This window comes from Bos javanicus, chromosome 25, assembly GCF_032452875.1.
Source record: "Bos javanicus breed banteng chromosome 25, ARS-OSU_banteng_1.0, whole genome shotgun sequence".
NCBI classification, from domain to species: domain Eukaryota; kingdom Metazoa; phylum Chordata; class Mammalia; order Artiodactyla; family Bovidae; genus Bos; species Bos javanicus.
In genome coordinates, this window is record NC_083892.1 from 9,284,081 (window position 1) to 9,304,984 (window position 20,904).

Here is a 20,904-nt window from a genome sequence, read left to right on the forward strand (position 1 = left end):
AAGTGCCCTATCAATACAAAATACCCTCTAAATATAATAGTGTGAGCCTTGTGGTTGTTATTCAGGAAAAGGAAAGATGAGGGTCTTTTCAGATTAGCCTTAGTGAGCAGGGCATGAAAGTTTGGGGCTTGGCACCGGGAAGTTTTAGGGGACAAAGGAGCTGGCCTTGGGTGGAGGGCACTGCATGTAGGAAAGACACAAGTGAGGCTGTGAAGAGGTCAAGTGCATACACTGGATTCACCTGTGCGGGCCTCAGTTTCCTCACCTGTAACACGGGGACAGTAAGTGATCCACTTCATCAGCAGGGGAAGGTGGAATGCTCGCAGCTAAGTGAGGATTCCAGGCAGTGAGCACATGCTCGTTCATGCTCAGTTGCTCATTTGTGTCTGACTCTTTGCGACCCCATGGACTGAAGCCCTCCAGACTCCTCTTTCCATGGGATTCTCCAAGCAAGAATACTGGAGTGGGCTGCCATTTTTTTTTTCTCCAGGGGATATTCCTGATCCAGGAATCGAACCCACATCTCCTCCACTGGCAGGAGGGTCTTTACCAGTGAGCCACCAAGGATGCCAAAGATTCCAGGCAGTGCTGGCAGAAAGGGAGTCATGTATAAGGGCTGGCTGTTACCACCAGGAGGCAACTGGTGAGGGGCACAGTGCCCAAAGCGGCAAAGGAAAACTTAAGGACAGATCTTTTTTCTTTTTTTTTCTTTTTTCAGTTTTGCTGGAAACTGACTGAAGGGAAGCATGATTTTTAACTACTTAATCCACTATTTGGGCTTCCCTGGTGGCTCACTGGTAAAGAACCTGCCTGTCAATGCAGGAGATGTGGGTTTGATTCCTGCATGGGGAAGATCCCCTGGAGGAAAAAAAAAAAGTGGCAACTCACTCCAGTATTCTTGCTTGGAGAATCCCATGGACAGAGGAGCCTGGTGGGCTACAGTCCATGGGGCTGCAAAGAGTGGGACATAACTGAGCGTGCATGCACATGTAGAAAAAAATGAACTGTTTTAAAGCAGGTGTCAGGATGCTTTTTCTATAAAGGCTAGACAGTAAATATTTCAGGCTTTGTGGCTATACAGTCCCTGGTTCATTGTCTTGTTTTATTTGGCTTTTTTCTTGTTTTGGTTTTTTACAACGTATTAAAAATATAAAAAACCACTCTTAGCTTATTGGACTGAATCTGGCTGGTGGTTTGACAACCTGTTATTCTAAAGAAAAATAAAGGAATTCCCTGGTGGTCCAGTGGTTAGGACTCTGCACTTCCACTGCAGGTGGCCTGGGTTTGATCCCTGGTCAGGGAACTAAGATCCCACAAGCTATGCTGCATGGTCAAAAAAGATTTTTTTAATTAAAAAAATAAAAATGAAAGGGAATAACTGCACACGGGGAAGTGGAACACAAGCGACAGAAGCTGGGAAATGCTGCTTCAGTGCTGCCATCTGACCACACACCCTGGCAACGGTGAGGCTCCAACAGGGAAGAGGGGCTGTCTCCAGGGTCATGGCTTAGAACGGCAGAGAAACAGACCCAGAGGCGGGGTGGCGGGGATGGCGTCAGGGGCTTAGAGGGCAGGCTTCTGAGCTCGACATATCTCAGCTGGACTCCTAACTCCATCACTCACTCCTGACTTTGTGACCTTGGGTTTCTGCCCTGTGCCTCAGTTTCCCCATCCTGAAACAGGGCCAGGAGACCACTTATGGGAAGGACTTAGCCCAGCGCCTCCCAGTAAACCTTCAGGAAATGACGCCTCCTTTTGGTGGTTTTGCTTTTATTATGAATATTGCCATTGTTGCTGATGGAACGGTAAGACTTTACGCCCCAGTGAGCAAGGTCCCTTTCTCCCTAAGTAGGATTCTAAGAAAAAAACAAACACAAAAGCAGGATGCTTGTTAAGTCTGAATATCAGGTAAACAACAATTTATTTTAGTGTTAAGTGTGTTCCATGTAATATTTGGTACTGCTGCTGCTGCTGCTGCTGCTGCTGCTAAGTCGCTTCAGTCGTGTCCGACTCTGTGCGACCCCAGAGACAGCAGCCCACCAGGCTCCCCCGTCCCTGGGATTCTCCAGGCAAGAACACTGGAGTGGGTTGCCATTTCCTTCTCCAATGCATGAAAGTGAAAAGTGAAAGTGAAGTCGCTCAGTCGTGTCTGATTGTAGCGACCCCATGGACTGCAGCCCACCAGGCTCCTCTGTCCATGGGATTTTCCAGGCAAGAGTATTGGAGTGGGTTGCCATTGCCTTCTCCGAATATTTGGTACTAAATTATCCTAAATTTTTCATTGTTTATCTGAGATATCAAATTCAACTGGCTGTCCAGTGTTTTATCAGCCAAAGTATCACTTTTGTCAGTTCTGCAACAGAAAACTGAACCATTCGCTCCACAGGGAAGAACAGGGCTTGACATGTTTTTAGATGCGATTTTCTGTATTTACAAAACCCTTTATTTTTCTGAGGCTTCCCTGGTGGCTCAATTGGTAAAGAATCCACTTGCAAGGCAGGAGACCCAGGTCTGATCCCTGGGCTGGGAAGATCCTCTGGAGAAGGGAATGGCTACCTGCTCCAGTATCCTTGCCTGGAGAATCCCATGGACAGAGGAGCCTGGTGGGCTACCGTCCATAAGGCTGCAAAGGGTTGGACACAACTGAGCGGCTTTCACTTCACTTCATCTTTCTACTGCAGCTCGTGTGCCGAGGCAGCATGGCAGAGGCATTGCTGTCACCTGCATTAACAGCTGAGGTTATTGAGAGTCCGAGCAGCGCTCAGGTGACCTGCCCCAGGGAAGGTCACACAGCTCTTAAAGGAGCCAGCTTTTGGGTTTCTGCCCACCAAGCTGCTGAGATGCGAGGAAGTGACATAAATGTCTCTGAGCTATTTAGAGGAGTGGGGAGAAGATTCTAGATGAGGGCTGGAGCTGAGAAGGGGTGAGGGAGGGAAGTTCTGCTAGGTCAAGAGAGAAGAGAAGGGTGGGGCCCAGTGTCACTGGGGTTGGTGCCCTCTAGCCTCTGGCTCCCCCTGCTTCCTGTCCTCAGCTTATGCTGACCCTGCTCCCCCAGCCCTGGGCAGCAGCCAGGCCCCTCTGCACAGGCTGAGACGGAAGGAGGCAGTGAGGGGTCAGACCATAGGGAAGCCCTTCTCCCGAGGGGTCTTTTTTCACTCAGTGCTCTCCCATCAGCTTCACACTCACCTTGAACAGAGTCATTGAGTTCCGTACAGTTCGTATTGTTGACACACACTTTCCAGATGTCTGCAAAAAACTCCTCTCCTACCCACCAGGCCTGGAACACGACAGGGAAACACAGGGAAAGGGTGTTTGTTCATTATGAAAACAAAGGCCTACAGGGATTCCCTGGTGGATCAGTGGTAAAGAATCCACCTGAAATGCAGGTCTGATTGCTGGGTCAGGAAGATCCCCTGGAGAAGGAAACATCTACCCACTCTAGTATTCTTGCCTGGAGGTCCCATGGACAGAGGGACCTGGCAGGCTACAGTCTGTGAGGTCGCAAAGAGTCAGACACGACTGAAGTGACTGAACATGCACGCACATGGCCAAAAAATAAATGTTAAAAATTTTTTTAAACTAAATTAAATTTAAAAATTAAGAAAAAAAGAGGTTTGGGGTGGGAGTGTCTGTTTCTAACAGGCTCCCAGGTGATGCCCATGCTGCTGGGGTGCTGACAGGGAAGGTCCAGGCTCTCCCAGGACTTGGGTGAGGAGGCGAGGCTCAGCTGGTGATGATAAGAGCAGATGGTGGTAAATTCCCCCGGGACTGCAGGGGCGAAGCTGGAGGGGAGGACAGAAAGGATAATATCTTGGGGGGGAAGCCTGTTATGAATGAAATGATCAAACAAGAGCCTCCTGCCTTCTGTGCAAATGCTTCTGTTTCTCTCTGTGTTCTTGCTGCTCTTTGCGCCCAGATGACATTTCTTCTGGGCTTCTCAGGTGGCACTAGTGGTAAAGAACCCACCTGCCAATGCAGGAGACATAAGGGATGTGGGTTCGATCCCTGGGTTGGGAAGATCCCCTGGAGGAGGACATGGCAACCCACTCCAGTATTCTTGCCTGGAGAATCCCCATGGACAGAGGAGCCTGACGGACTACAATCTATGGGGTCGCAGAGTCAGACAGGACTGAAGCAACTTAGCACACATGCATGCCCTTCCTTCTGCTTTCCATCCACCCAAAGACTGGAATCTCCCCAACCCACCACCATCCATCCAGGCCACAGTTGGTCACTAAACTCTCACTACGGGCCCCAGTGACACTGCCAAGCGCAATTCCTAACACATAATAAAGATCGAGTGACTCATGGACTGGTAAAAACGCCCACCTGTGTCTTCTCAGTAAGGCCCATGGTAACAGAAACACCTATAGGATAAGCTGGTTCTATGGCTGATGGCTTTTCTGCCCCTAATGTTAGTGTATCCCTTTCACTCTGGGACCTTTGCAGGATCCCAAGGGCTAGATGCAAGACATAGAAAAAGATTGTAAAAGCACATTCAAACCATTCGGTTCACACAGAGTGGGCCCTTTGGATAATGGTAGGTTCCCAAGGCTTTAACAATGTGGCCCCTGCCCTGGTCATGACAGCTATTCCAGAACCTGCAGGAACCCCAACCCAAACTCAATCATTCATCTCCCTTAGGGCATCTAGAACCAGGGGCCTCTGGAATGCTTCAAATCCCAGCTCCGCCACTTCCTGTCCCGTAAATTCCAGCAGACGCCCTAACTGCCCTAAGGCCCAGGTCTCTCATCATAAAATGTGCCAGGAGAGGAAGGATCTCGTAGACTTGAGATGACATCACAGGAGATGATCAAAGGGCCGAGCATAGGAGCTCCAGAATTAGCAGCCTCTAAGTGACAGGTCTTATCCTGGTCCGTGTTGCTATTATTTTGATGATGCATTGACAGGAGTCAATTATATGATTATATGCAGACTGACGTGGAGGCCACTTGTACAATGCCCTTTCTGGCTTTCTGAGCAGAGTTTCTGACTCTAAATATGTCCACAGTCTGAAGCCATCAGAACTGAAGCCAGGCCTTTGGATCAGGATGTGGGCCATAGGGAACATTTGGTTAAAAGCTTCATTTTTCTGCCAGGGGGGATGTTAATCTATGCCAATGTTATTTATCAAATGCACCCCTGCCATATGGATACTCAAAGAAAAAAATTAAACTTTTCATGGGTACGTAGTTAGAGTGGGGAGTGTTCCACTTTGCTGGGAAGGGCATGCTCAGGTAGGCTTGCAACAAGAATCCTGTTGGTAAGGAGATGTCAGAGGCAAGAGGGGAAAAGGTTATCTGGGATGGGTCACCTGCGGGATCTAGGGCAATGGTCCTCAAGCAAGGGTGACTTTGCCTCCCAGGGACATTTGGTAATGTCTGAAGACATTTTGGGGTGTCACAACTAGGGGCAGAAGTGCTGCTAAACACCCTATGATGTGCGAAGCACCCACAACAAAGTTGTTCAGTCGCTAAGTCATGCCCGACTCTTTCCAGCCCCTTGGACTGCAGCAAGCCAGGCTCCCCTGTCCCCTTCACTGTCTGCCGGAGCTTGCTCAAAATCAGGTCCTTGGGTTGGTGATGTTGTCTAACCATTTCGTCCTCTGCCTCCCCCTTCTTCTCCTGCCTTCAATCTTTCCCAGCAACAGGGTCTTTTCCAGAGAGTCGGCTCTTTGTATCAGGTGGCCAAAGTATTGAGGTTTCAGCTTCAGCATCAGCCCTTCCAATGAATATTCAGGGTCGATTTCATTTAGGATTGACTGGTTTGATCTTCTTGGTGTCCCAAAATGACAACAGTGCTGAGAAAGTGACCTGAGGAGAGCTGAATTTAAGCCACATCTGCAAAGGGCTTCCTACAGCTAAGGCATCTGTCGGGGACTCAGGGATGAGTGGAACAAGGTCCCTGCCCATCCAGACTTATATATGGGATGCTTCAAACTCCCACACTTCAGCCATGAGTCCTCATGCCTGGGCTGAGGAGATAGGTGTTCCTTGGTAAGATGTGAAGTGAAAGTTGCTCAGTCGTGGCTGACTTTTATAGTCCAGGGAGTTCTCCAGGCCAGAATACTGGAGTGGGTAGCCTTTTACTTTCCTTCTCCAGGGGATCTTCCCAACCCAGGGATCGAACCCAGGTCTCCCACATTGCAGGTGGATTCTTTACCAGCTGAGCCACCAGGGAAGCCCTTGGTAGGGAGGATAACCCCAAATTATAATCACCTTGTGGGAGTTCTCAACTCTGCTTCTATTGACTCTAGGATCCAGTTCTGGGACGGTCAGAAGGAAAGGGAACTTACATTGTCGATGGTGGCGACGAAGAGCAAGGCCGCGGACGTGATGTGGAAGACGATGATGAAGGCCAGAAGCACCAACATTTTCACAGGGCACCGGGGGGCGCAGAGCAGCGTTTAAAGCCCAGAGGAGACGTGCTTAACAGGCTGAAAGAAATTCAAATTTGTCAGTGACAAAGCACTAGGAAAGTGAAAAATTAAACTTTCATGGGATTTTAGAAAAGCTTAAACAGCTCTTCCCATCTTTCCTTTGCCTGGAGACTTCACTGGACAAAGTCTGGCATGAAGAGCTGCTCTCTTTTGCATCCAGAGGCCAGACATTCCTCACGGAGGAGGAGGAGTGAGGACCAATTACAATCCCTAATTCAGAAGAGCACTGCAGTCTTCAAAGCAGCACACCGTGGGCACCAGGGCAGGAAGGAGCGCTCTGAGTGTGCTAAAATACTGTTTCCGATCCCCACCCACCAAGCAACGCCGTGGGGGCTTCATAGCACCAGAGTAAGCCCAGTGTCTCAGTATTCATTATCACAGTTCCTGCTGCCTTGCCGTGTACCAAAGCAAAAGTGATCAACTAAGGAAACATTTCCTAATGATCTATTTATAAAATTAATCCCAATGTAAGTTGGTGCAGTCACTGTGGGAAACGGTATGGAGGGTGCTTAAAAAGCTAGAGTTGCCACGTGATCCAGCAAGCCCATTCCTGGGCACACGTCTTTGTATCAAAGAGACCCAAAGAGGAAAGCAAAGAAAGAAAACATTCAAAAGAATGCTGTGAATATCAAAGGACAAAAAGCAACGCTTGGGAAAACGGATGACGTCTTTGAATTTGTAAAAAAATGACCATCATCTTGGTCAAACAACACGAAGATGTCAAGTAAAAAGTCACATCAACTAATCCAGTTGAACGAGTGAATGCTACCAACCCTCCAAATCAATACCTGATTCATTCGTCTTTCACTCCAATCATTTGTGACCAGTTACCATTGCTAAAATTTTGTAGAACATAAAATTAATTTTTAGTTTCACTTTTAAAAACACAGTCCAAATCAGACCTTGTTTTCACTATTTTATGATATTACAGCACCAGTTTTCAGTGGGTTGATTTTATTTTTTTAACCCTCTCCTTGTCTCCCTCCAAATACCCCATCCCCAGCCACACACACATCGTGTTCTGAACCATTTGAGAGTAGGTTGCCTATGCCATCTCTTTGAGAGAGATAAGCTTCATCTAAATTATTTCATCTGATTGATGACTGTCATTTATAAATTTAGTGCTACTTCTATTTTGGGTATTACTTTGGAAAAGATGTATGACTTCATAACACACTCTAACGTATTGTCTATAGATTATAAGATAAAGTCAAGAATGTATCTGTTGATACTTTTTGAGTGGACCTGTCTTTATACTTAGAAACATCTCTTAATACAAGGCTTCTCTGGTGGCTCAGGTGGTAAAGAATCTGTCTGCAATGCAGGAGATGTGTGTTCGATCCCTGCACTGGGGAGATCCCCTGGAGAAGGAAATGGCAACCCACTCCAGTATCCATGGGATTGCAAAGAGTTGGACACGACTGAGCAACTCTCACTCACTCACTCTGTCTATGCCATACTTTATGTCTAAATATTTCAGTGTGCATCTCTGAAATAACAAGGCCATCGCTATACATAATCACAGCATGATAACCCCCCAAATTTTACATTATATAGTACTTTTATCTCATCTACAGTCCATATTCAAATTTATCCAGTAATCTCAGTAATGGCCTTAGCTATGTTTTTAGTCCAGGCCAAATCCAAGATAATGTGTTACATTTTGTTGTCATATCTCTTTATGGTTCCTCAGCCTTTCTTGGCCTTCCTAGCACTGATATTAGAGTACTGACCATTTATTTTGTAGAAAGTCTCTTTTTTATTTTTTCTAGAGGCATCAGTTCAGTTCAGTTCAGTCGCTCAGTCATGTCCGACTCTTTGCAACCCCATGAACTGCAGCATACCAGGCCTCCCTGTCTATCACCAACTCCTGGAGTCCACCCAAACCCATGTCCATTGAGTCGGTGATGCCATCCAGCCATCTCATCCTCTGTCGTCCCCTTCTCCTCCTGCCCTCAATCTTTCCCAGCATCAGGGTCTTTTCCAATGAGTCAGCTCTTCGCATCAGGTGACCAAAGTACTGGAGTTTCAGTTTCAGCGTCAGTCCTTCCAATGAACACCCAGGACTGATCTCCTTTAGGATGGACTGGTTGGATCTCCTTGCAGTCCAAGGGACTCTCAAGAGTCTTCTCCAACACCACAGGTCAAAAGCATCAATTCTTCTGTGCTCAGTTTCTTTATAGTCTAGAGGCATAGAATTTATTGAAACTTAAACAAGAATTTAAATATATTTCTTTTTAAAATTGATGTATAGTTGATTCACAATATTATTTGAGTTTCAAGTATGCAACACAGTGACTTGATATTTTTAGAGATTATAGTCCATTTAAAGTTATAAAATACTGGCTGTATTCCCTGAGCTGTATAATATATCCTTGCAGCATATTTATTTACTATAATTAAATTTATTTATTTTTAACTGAAGGATAATTGCTCTATAATATTGTGTTGGTTTCTGCTAAACATCAACATGAATCAGCCATAGCATTTCATGGCAAATATTTCATGGCAAATAGATGGGGAAACAATGGAAATAGTGACAGAGTTGATTTTCTTGGGCTCCAAAATCACTGCAGATGGTGACTGCAGCCATGAAATTAAAAGACCCTTGCTCCTTGGAAGAAAAGCTATGACCAAACTAGACAGCATATTAAAAAGCAGAGACATTACTCTGGACAAAGGTCCATCTAGTCAAAGCTATGGTTTTTCCAGTAGTCATGTATGGATGTGAGAGTTGGACTATAAAGAAAGCTGAGCACCAAAGAACTGATGCTTTTGAACTGTGGTGTTGGAGAAGACTCTTGAGAGTCCCTTGGACTGCAAGGAGATCCAACCAGTCCATCCTAAAGGAGATCAGTCCTGAATATTCATTGGAAGGACTGATGCTGAAACTGAAACTCGAATACTTTGGCCACCTGATGCGAAGAACTGACTCATTGGGAAAGACCCTGATGCTGGGAAATAATGAAGGCAGGAGGAGAAGGGGACAACCGAGTATGAGATAGTTGGATGGCATCAACAACTCGATGGACATGAGTTTGAGCAAGCTCCAGGAGTTGGTGATGGACAGGGAGGCCTGGCATGCTGCAGTCCATGGGGTCGCAAAGAGCTGGATAGAACTGAGCAACTGAACTGAACCCATGTCCTCTCCTTCTTGAATGTCCCTATCACCTCTCTCCCCATCCCACCCCTCTAGGTTGTTACAGAGCCCTGGTTTGAATTTCCTGAGTCACACAGCAAATTCCCATTGGCTATCTACTTTATATAGGGTAATATATATGTTTCCATGTTACTCTCTCCATACATTCCACTCTCTCCTTCCTCCCCTCCCCGCCCCCCGCCCCCATGTCTATAAGTCTCTTCTCTATGTCTGTGTGTCCATTCAATTCAGTTCAGTTCAGTCGCTCAGTCTTGTCCGACTCTTTGTGACCCCATTACTGCCCTGCAAATAGGTTCATCAGTACATGAAAGTCTCCGTTTTTAAATGCTTCCTAATGATTAGATTCAGGGTGGGTTCTTTTGGCAAGAATATTACACACTCATGTGACCGAGGTGTGTTCCACCAGGAGGCATAGGATGTCAGGCTGTCCATTATTGGTGATGCTAACTTTGATCAAGAGGTTCAGGGTCACCAGATTTCTCCATTGTGCACTTTTCCTTTGTAATTAAAAAGTAACTTCTGGGGAGGTATTTTTTAAACTGTGATAAAATGCACATGACATTTAGTACATTCACAAGGTTGTACATCCACCACCACTGTCTCCTTCCAGAACACTTCCTCTCCTTGAAAGGAAACCTTGTACCCATTAAGGAGACACTCCCATTCCTCCCTCCACTCGGCCCCCAGCAACCATTAACCTGCTTTCTGCCTATGGATTGGCTGATTCTGGATATTTCATAAAAAATGAAACGACACAAGATTTGCCCTTTTGCGTCTGGCTTCTTTCATTTGGTAGTATTTTCTGGGTTCATCCCTGTTGTAGCACATGTAGGGAGATATTTTGGGTCGACCTTAAGATCCAGTCTTTCATTAAAATGTCACCCCAATAGTTTGAGCATCCACTGATATTTCTGAAGTAGAATCACTTAAAATGGGCTGTTTTTGGATAAATACCATATGATATCACTTATATGTGGAATCTAAAGGACAATGCAAATGAACAGATCTACGAAAAAGAAACAGACTCACAGACATAGAGAACAACCTTGCGGTTGCCAAGGGGTGGGGAGGGAACGATTGGGAGTTTGGGGTTGGCAGATGCACACTATTGTATGTAGAATGGATGAACAACAAGGTCCTGCTGGATAACACAGCGAACTATATCCAGTATCCTGTGATACACCACGATGGAAAAGACGATGAAATACATAAATATATATAACTGAATCACTTTGCTGGATAGCAGAAATTAACACATTGTAAATCAGTCCATGGGGTCGCTAAGAGTCAGACACGACTGAGCGACTTCACTTTCACTTTTCACTTTCTTGCATTGGAGAAGGAAATGGCAACCCACTCCAGTGTTCTTGCCTGGAGAATCCCAGGGACGGGGGAGCCTGGTGGGCTGCAGTCTTTGGGGTCGCACAGAGTCGGACACGACTGAAGCAACTTAGCAGCAGCAGCAGCAAATCAATTATACTTCAATAACATTTTTTAAAAAGAATAAAACAGCCTTTTTCTGACACTAACTCTCCCACTTAGAGAGCTGCACTGCACAAAACCCTCCACCCTTTCTCTGCTCACTCTCACTCACAGGATGCATTATTCCCTCATGAGACTGACCAAGGCTCGTGAGCTCACACCAGGGCCAGCCGCTCTCTGAGACCCAAGACTCATGAACAGTGATCCAGGAGCCAAGTTCCCAGCCGCCATTCTGTGTATGCATCATCATTCGAAAGAACACAGTGAACCAGCTCACGAATTCTTCCAATTCTTTCAGAAAGGACAAATTCCCCTTTGTCCAGGCCTGCGTCATTCTTAGCTGCCATCCTATGCTGCCTTTAAATAGATGCATTTCTGATTCTCACAAAAAAAGGGGCATTACCACACTGAATGCCACGTTCCTTCAATATCAGCTGGAAGGCCAAAATGTCAGCATCACAAGCAGCGCCAGTAATTCCAAGGTGATAATAGCTTTACATATAGTTCAGCTCAGATGGCATAAATACATAAGGACACATAACTAAACCTTTCTGGAACAGGAAAGAAAGACTTTAACTCTTTCCTAAAGTGTGGAATTCAAATGTTATAGGGCAAGACTTTGGATGGTGCATTGACATGGCATTACATAACAGTGAACCACATAGTAAGAAAGTCCCCATTCTAATCCTTCCAAGCCCATCAAGGAAAAAGACGCGGCTTGGTGCTGGACCGTCTCTGTGGTGGTGGTTTAGTCACTAAGTCATGTCCGACTCTTGTAATCCCATGAACTATAGCCTGCCAGGTTCCTCTGTCTGTGGGATTTTCCAGGCAAGAATACTGGAGTGGGTTGCCATTTCCTTCTCAGGGAATCATCCCAACCCAGGGATCAAACCTGGGTCTCCCGCACTGCAGGCAGATTCTTTACCAACTAAGCTACCAGGGGTAAGCCTATCTCTAACACTTAGCAATTTCCCTTTAAACACAAAGAAAAAGCAGACCTTTGGATTGGCCACAGTGCATAGCTAGAATTTAACAATGTTTTTAGATTTTATTAGGTTTATTTTTAAAGTTCTTTCTTTTTATAAGAAGTAAAGATGGAGAAGCTCTATACAGTCAGCAAAAACAAGACCTGGAGCTGACTGTGGCTCAGATCATGAACTCCTTATTGCCAAATTCAGACTTAAATTGAAGAAAGTAGGGAAAACCACTAGACCATTCAGGTTTGACCTAAATCAAATTCCTTATGATTATACAGTAGAAACAAGAAATAGATTTAAGGGACTAGACCGGATAGAGTGCCTGATGAACTATGGACAGAGGTTCGTGACATTGTACAGGAGATAGGGATCAAGACCATCCCCATGGAAAAGAAATGCAAAAAAGCAAAATGGCTGTCTGGGGAGGCCTTACAAATAGCTGTGAAAAGAAGGGAAGCAAAAAGCAAAGGAGAAAAGGAAAGATATAAGCATCTGAATGCAGAGTTCCAAAGAATAGCAAGGAGAGATAAGAAAGCCTTACTCAGCGATCAATGCAAAGAAATAGAGGAAAACAATATAATGGGAAAGACTAGAGATCTCTTCAAGAAAATTAGAGATACCAAGGGAACATTTCATGCAAAGATGGGCTCGATAAAGGACAAAAATGGTATGGACCTAACAGAAGCAGAAGATATTAAGAAGAGGTGGCAAGAATACACAGAAGAACTGTACAAAAAAGATCTTCACGACCCAGGTAATCACGATGGTGTGATCACTCACCTAGAGCCAGACATCCTGGAATGTGAAGTCAAGTGGGCCTTAGAAAGCATCACAACAAACAAAGCTAGTAGAGGTGATGAAATTCCAGTGAAGCTATTTCAAATCCTGAAAGATGATGCTGTGAAAATGCTGCACTCAATATGCCAGCACATTTGGAAAACTCAGCAGTGGCCACAGGACTGGAAAAGGTCAGTTTTCATTCCAATCCCAAAGAAAGGCAATGCCAAAAAATGCTCAAACTACCATACAATTGCACTCATCTCACATGCTAGTATGGAGAAGGCAATGGCACCCCACTCCAGTACTCTTGCCTGGAAAATCCCAGGGACAGAGGAGCCTGGTAGGCTGCAGTCCATGGGGTCGTGAAGAGTCGGACACGACTGAGCGACTTCACTTTCACTTTTCACTTTCATGCATTGGAGAAGGAAATGGCAACCCACTCCAGTGTTCTTGCCTGGAGAATCCCAGGGACGGGGGAGCCTGGGGGGCTGCCGTCTCTGGGGTCGCACAGAGTTGGACACGACTGAAGTGACTTAGCAGCAGCAGCAGCACATGCTAGTAAAGTAATGCTCAAAATTCTCCAAGCCAGGCTTCAGCAATACATGAACCATGAACTTCCAGATGTTCAAGCTGGTTTTAGGAAAGGCAGAGGAACCAGAGATCATATTGCCAACATCTGCTGGATCATCAGAAAAGCAAGAGAGTTCCAGAAAAACATCTATTTCTGCTTTATTGACTATGCCAAAGCCTTTGACTGTGTGGATCACAATAAACTGTGGAAAATTCTGAAAGAGATGGGAATACCAGACCACCTGATCTGCCTCTTGAGAAACCTGTATGCAGATCAGGAGGCAACAGTTAGAACTGGACATGGAACAACAGACTGGTTCCAAATAGGAAAAGGAGTATGTCAAGGCTGTATATTGTCACCCTGCTTATTTAACTTCTATGCAGAGTACATCATGAGAAACGCTGGGCTGGAAGAAGCACAAGCTGGAATCAAGATTGCTGGGAGAAATATCAATAACCTCAGATATGCAGATGACACCACCCTTATGGCAGAAAGTGAAGAGGAACTAAAAAGCCTCTTGATGAAGGTGAAAGAGGAGAGTGAAAAAGTTGGATTAAAGCTCAACATTCAGAAAACGAATATCATGGCATCTGGTCCCATCACTTCATGGGAAATAGATGGGGAAACAGTGGAAACGGTGTCAGACTTTCCTTTTTTGGGGCTCCAAAATCACTGCAGATGGTGACTGCAGCCATGAAATGAAAAGACACTTACTCCTTGGAAGGAAAGTTATGACCAACCTAGATAGCATATTAAAAAGCAGAGCTGTTACTTTGCCAAGAAAGGTCTGTCTAGTCAAGGCTATGGTTTTTCCAGTGGTCATGTATGGATTGTGAAGAAAGCTGAGTGCTGAAGAATTGATGCTTTTGAACTGTGGTGTTGGAGAAGACTCTTGAGAGTCCCTTGGACTGCAAGGAGATCCAACCAGTCCATCCTAACGGAGATCAGTCCTGGGTGTTCTTTGGAAGGACTGATGCTAAAGCTGAAACTCCAATACTTTGGGCACCTCATGCAAAGAGTTGACTCATTGGAAAAGACTCTGATGCTGGGAGGGATTGGGGCAGGAGGAGAAGGGGACGACAGAGGATGAGATGGCTGGATGGCATCACCGACTCAATGCACATGAGTTTGAGTGAACTCCGGGAGTTGGTGATGGACAGGGAGGCCTGGTGTGCTGCAATTCATGGGGTCACAAAAAGTCGGACACGACTGAGGGACTGAACTGAACTGAACTGAATAGCATATATAGTAGTGATAGAAAGTGACCTTTTAAAACAACTTTACTGAAGTTTTAGTGAATCATTTAAGAAAAAATATGGGGGCAAATGGATACATGTATATCTATGGCTGAGTCTCTTCGCTGTCCACCTAACATTGTCAGTCACAACACTGTCTATCGGCTATATCCCAACACAAAATTAAAAAGTTAAAAAAAAAGTTTTTTAAGAAAAATATTGTGTAGATAAAAGGGCAGGTGGTCTTCAATGTTAGCAAAAATCCTGAAGGTGGTTCTCAAGTGCCTAGTGTCTGAGAAGCACTGCTTTAACACCTGGAAGTGATTTCAGCTGTAATTCCAGACATTAGGAGTAAGCTCCTACAGAGAAGAGCAAGTTTTTACAAGAGGTTAAGTAAGGTCTTGAGACCAGTGTAAGAGAAAAGTCTAGGGGCATACAATGGTGGCTACTGATTGGCTTGAACAGTTAAGAGTCCAGGAAAATTAGGGAGAAGAGAAGTAAATGTCACCTACTTAGTTCTCCCCCATGATGGTGTCTGGAATTCAGATCCCCAGTGAAAAACAAAACGGGGTAAATCAATGACAAAACTTTCAGACCTAAGGCACGGCTTGGTAACCTCACGAGACCCTTTGGAGGCAACTAGTCATACCTAGAGAAAAACCCATCAACCATGAACAGAGACTAAAAAACGACCCTCTGCTCTTACATCTCTATACCAAAATAAGTCCCCCTTCACCACTAGCCCTGACTGAGTCTTCAAGTTCCTTTCATTTAAGGACACACTCTCCCAGTTTCCTGTGTATCCTTCCAGAAATATTTGTTAGGTGGGAACGCTTATTCCCCACTCCTCTGGTTTCCAGTGTGGAGGGAGCTGCACCAGGGCAACACTCTTGGCTTCAAGTCCCGCCCCCACTCACTCCTTTGATTCTGATTGGAGGGTGCATCAGTGTCCCCTTTCCTGGATTGGTGGAGCTCAGCTACTGACAGGCTCCCTCACAAGGCTTTTTCTTTGTCCTTCCCCACACCTCCTCCCTAGATAATAAGTGGGTATGTCTGTCTCCCAGAGCCCCAGTTTCCCTTGGCTTCGGGGTCCAGGGCTCGGGGCGGGGGCGCAGGGTTGTGGAACTGAGAACCCATCCTCCAACCTCATTTTTCCTCCCTTGATAATATCCCTGGAGATCATTTTTTTTCCCGCATATGAGTCCACCTCATTCTTGCAGTGGTTGCCTGGGGTTTTGTTGGGCGGTGATGCCAACATCTACTCCACTGGTTCCCCAATGATGGCTATTTAGGGCATTTCCAGACTTTTTGCTACTCCAAACGACACTGCCGTGAATATCCTTGTACTTACTTCTTGGCGTGCTTGCGTTACTGTTTCCGAGGGTCAGATTCTTAGAAGTAGGGTGTTAGGTCAAAGGAAAGTACATTTATTTTACTTTTAATTTTCAATTCAATTCAAATTTAATTTACTGCAAGCATTACTGGACACTGTGCCAGCCTTGATCTTTAGAGGGTCTTCAAGGAGTATAAAGTACGGGACTAACTGTTCCATGAGGACCGTGTGGGTGGACAAGTTTTTTTGAGTTAATAACATCCCTCAATTCCCCTGGAAGCATAATTCTGGCCTATACAGACCAGCCTCGGCCATATCCACAGCTTTCCCTCCCATGTTTCACTCCTGCTCTGTGTCTCATGGACCCTCTCTGGAGATAACTGAAGAACAGACAGCTCCATGGGCTAGATGTTGGATGAGGGTTGGCCCACCAAACCCAGGGTGGCATCAAATTAATCTTTGCCATTCACAGAAATTTATTTTCCTTTCCAAAAACATCATACTGAATGCTGATCCCTCTTGCCTCCCCTTGTCATTGTGGGCTTCAGAGCTCGGTCAGCCAGGTCTGGTCTCAGTCCCTTGGAGCAGGGCTCCCTTCCACCATCAGCTGGCTCTCTCTCACACTGTTCAGGTCTCAAGCCAAGCATCCTCTCCCCAGGATCCTGGATCCTGATCACCCAGTAGCCACGCCCCTCCAGTATCTATCCCCTTGGTATCCATCCCATCCCCCTGGCTTATTTTCTTTCCTTTTTTAAATTTTTTAAATTATGAAAATATGATAACACATTTACAGGAGACCTGAAAATACAGAACAAAGTTACATATAGTTCCACTATATATTTGTTTGTTCTAAGTAGATAAATTAAGATTTTTAGTTGGAGTTTCAATATCGAACTCTCAGAAATTAATTGAATGAATGTACAGAGAAGTCGAAGAATCTTGTGGACCTGAAAAGCATTACCAACCAATTCAACATTAAGATATATACAATTTTATTCGGAGGATCTTCACTGTCTGAAAGTATCTTATTTGTTCACTCGATTGTTATCCATTGCCCCTCTGTTCCCTGCTGTGCTCAGTGCACAGAAAGCTATTTGCTGTCATTTCTAGGAATGTAGATCTATATAAAAGCCCTGGAAAAACTCAAAGCCGTGGGTTCAGAGGCAGGAATTTCGGCCAGAAAGGGCTGTAACACACTGAGATCCCAAGGCAAGGCAGAGGCAGGAGCAGAACTAGGGAGTGTCCTGGCCCCAACTTCAACTGCCCTTCTGGCCTCAGTGCGATACCCCTCAGAAAGCGGCCAGCAGTCTCTCAATGGTCAAAGACTATTTCCCCAAAGCCTCTGCCATTTCCAAGCACAAATTTCACCAAGCGGTCTGAAAGATGTTGCTTCTCCTTTTATGATTTCTTCAGGGATTGAGCAGGACAGTCTAGGGGCTACCTGGGTCAGGGCGTGTACCTGTCTGAAAGTGAAAGTGAAGTTGCTCAATCGTGTCCGACCCTTCGTGACTCCATGGACTGTAGCCTACCAGGCTCCTCCATCCATGAGATTTCCCAGGCAAGAGTACCAGAGTGGGTTGGGTTGCCATTTTCTTTTCCAGGGGATCTTCCCGACCCAGGGATGGAACCCTGGCCTCTCCTGCACTGCAGGCAGGCAGACGCTTTACCCTCTGAGCCAGTCTAAATGTAAAGGCAGACGTACAGTTGGGAGACTGTACTAGTTGAGTTTCTCAGGTTCCTGTCTAGAAATCAAAGTCCCAATATTTGCCAAACTTCTCTTTTAAAAATATGTTTTGATCTACATAATGTGATAATTAAGGGGGGGAGGATAATAAAACCCAGGGCATATAATGAAAACCACAGTCTCTGCCCCTGCCCCAGTCCTGATCCCCGGAAGCAATCACTTCTAACCTTTTCAGCTGTTTCTTTTCCCAACAGTTCCATATGTCCAAACAATATTCATACACTTCTCTTTCCTGATTCATCCATTACAGACAATACAGACTTCCTGAGTTTTTTCATCATCATCATCCTCCTACTCCACCATCCCGATACAGTCTTGTGCGAGCGGGCTAAGTCACTTCAGTTGTGTCCAACTCTTTGCTACCCCATGGACTGTAGCCCTCCAGGCTCTTCTGTCCATAGGAATTTTCCAGGCAAGAGTACTGGAGTGGGTTGCCATGCCCTCCTCCAGGGGATCTTCCCAACCCAGGGATCAAACCTGCGTTTCTATGTCTCCTGCTTTGGCAGGCGGGTTCTTTACCACCAGCGCCACTTGGGAAGCCAGTATTTCCATACACCAGTAATTCTCATTTATGCTATGACCATGTAAATGTCATACATTGCAGAGCCAAGTAATGTACTATGCACCTTTTTCTTCTTTTCCCGAGCATTACTAATTGTCTTTTCCCTGCTCCCTCTGTGGCTCCATCTATGTCCCCCATTTCTTCAGTTCTTGTAAACTTCTCATCACTCCAAGACGTCTGCTGCAGAACCCCAGACGCAAAGTAATGCAGGGTTTCAGTTAAGGGCCTGTGATTCGACTCCTCCTTTGCAGGATACTATCTCCAGCAGTCCCTCTCTCCCAGCTGTGTCCTCCTCTGCTCTCCGTCAGGTGCAGCCTCGGCAGCTTTCACCGTCACAGGACAGAGACCAGAAAATCCTCTCCTGTGTCCAGGGCACAGGATGCCAGCATCAAGCTGTGTAGGAGATAAAGCCCCCTGGGGAGGGGGTGGTGCCCAGAGGGGCATCCCACACGAAATGAGACTCCTCATGATTAAAGGTCAAGTTGCAGTTTACAATGCGTATCTTGCGTTGGATCTCTGGGTCAACCCTCTGAAGGTGGCAGAGCAAGGTGTCATTATCCCCATCTGACAGATGAAAGACTGAGGCTCACAAAGGCGTCACACGATTCGCCAGAGTTCACAGACTCTAACCCCTCTTTTTCCAACTCCAAATCTGGGACGTTCGCCCTGCCACCCGCTTTCCTGTCTCCCGCGCTTCAGGCTTAATGAAAACACAGGCAGCGCCAAGTCATCTGTTTTAAAACATTAATTTCCTTGGCTGTATTGGATCTTTGTTGTGGTACGTGGGCTTCTCTCTAGCTGCAGCGTGAGGGCTGAGCAGTTGCAGTGCACAGGCTTAGTTGCCCCATGGCCTGTGGGGTCTTAGTTCCCTGGCCAAGAATTGAACCCACATCCCCTGTGCTGGATGGCAGATTCTTAACCACTGGCACCAGGGAAGTCCCCCAGGTCATCTTGGTATCCCTCCTTTTGGCTGGATTTCCCACAACCTCTGTATGAGGCAGGAGGGATTTTGGAAGGTAGTGTCTCTCTGCCCTGGCCATCAGCTAAAGTTGAGATGTGACTGTGCTAATCAAGAGAGGGCTTGATTAAAAACCATGCTTAAGTTGTCATTTGTACTAAAAATAGAGTTTCTTGCACTCTTAATCCTATTACTTCTTCAGCCCAGCTGAAGTGTGTGTTGTCTTTATTGATCTACTCTGAGATTGGTTTGGACTTTGGATAGAGCTTTTCCTTGAAGGGAATTTATTCAGACACAAGAGAATGGAGTCCGTTCTGTTCTCTAAATTTATCACAGTGTGCCCCCTTCCTACCCAGAAACTCAGGTGGGATATCTCACCTGGATCCCCCACCTTGATTTAGGTGCTGTGTAGGAATCATGGTAAAGTAAGTTCAGACTGAAGGCCTAACTACTCCCCATTCTACAAAATAGCCATAAAAATAATCGCATAAAATAATAGAGAACACAAGATCCTAGAACTTCACATTTTTTTAAGGAAAAAGAATCAGGAGCTGGAATAGAAGGAGCAGCAAATGTGCTTCTTTGAGCAGGAGTGAGCGTCCTCTGGGCATCATCCTGGAACGAGGGGGGTGGAGGGGAGGGGCGCCGGGAGTGGGGGTGGGCCCTGGGGGTTCTGCCCCAGCACGCAGTGTGCGTGGGTCAGCGAATTTCAAGCTCTAGAGGCTGACGGTTTAAAAAGAAAAAAGGCTGATGGTTTGGGATAAGGGACGGTACTCCCAGAAATGTCCCTCCAGACCTCAGATAGCAACCAGGATACACCAAGAACTGGCAACTCCTCAATGCTTCCTAAGCAGAGGTGCCCTCCTGCTACACCTTGGACCCAGCTTTGTTTGAAATGTGTTTGGGTCTGTGTGTGTGTCTTCTGTCTCTATGTGTGTGTCTGTGTGTGTGTGTGTGTGTGTGTCTGTATTTGTGTCTGTGCATGTGTATTTGTGTGTATGTCTCTGTGTATAGGTGTCTGTGCGTGTGTCTGTGTATTTGTCTGTGTCTGTGTATGTGCGTCTGTGTGTGCATCTGTGTGTGTCTATGTGTGTGTCTCTGTGTGTATGTTTCTGTATATGTGTCTGTGTATCTGTCTGTGTGTGTGTGTCCATGTGTGTGTTTATGTGGTTCTGTGTCTCTGTGTCTGCGCCTCTGTGTGTCTCTGTCTCTGTGTGTGTGTCTGTGTGTGTGTTTATGTGGTTCTGTGCGTCTCTGTGTGTGTCTCTGTGTATTTGTGTCTGTCTCTGTGTGTGTGTCTGTGTGTGTTTATGTGCCTCTGTGTGTCTCTGTGTCTGTGTCTGCGTCTCTGTGTGTGTGCTGCACGTCCAGCACTGGGTGTGGAGAAGGTCCTGCTGCTGACTCCCTGGCCCCCCATTCCCCCCAGAAGCACCATCTTATTTGTCATTTATGGTGGGACATCACCAGCAGGGTCTTTCAGGTGAAGAGAGGCCAAGGGAGCTTCCCCAGGGCGATGTGAGTGTTCCCTCCCCTCCTCTTCTTCACAAAAACACCAGCCCCCCCGCAAGGAGCACAGCCCTGGCTGCTGCAGCTAAAGGAAGCTGCTTTGGCTTCGGTCATGATGTGCCGGGGAGCCAGAGGGTGGCGGCTTCCCGCGGGGTGA

The 20,904-nt window shown here is 46.1% G+C and overlaps 1 protein-coding gene and 1 non-coding gene across 3 annotated transcripts in view; one reads left to right on the top strand and one right to left on the bottom strand.

The window, feature by feature from the left end:
- Positions 1-20,904, bottom strand: part of EMP2 (epithelial membrane protein 2) — a 45,608-nt gene that overhangs the window by 5,202 nt on the left and 19,502 nt on the right. Inside the window, exons 2-3 of one of the 2 annotated variants that reach the window (XM_061401116.1) lie at positions 6,296-6,436; positions 3,187-3,277 (exon numbers count right to left, since the gene is read on the bottom strand). In XM_061401116.1, coding sequence (XP_061257100.1) covers positions 3,187-3,277; positions 6,296-6,373 — 169 coding nt within the window. In that variant the 5' untranslated portion in view covers positions 6,374-6,436. The remainder of the gene's footprint in view (positions 1-3,186; positions 3,278-6,295; positions 6,437-20,904) is intronic. The other variant, XM_061401115.1, reaches the window with a different exon arrangement.
- Positions 1,231-1,303, top strand: TRNAG-UCC (transfer RNA glycine (anticodon UCC)). The gene has a single exon. It is a non-coding gene; the product is annotated as a tRNA-Gly (tRNA).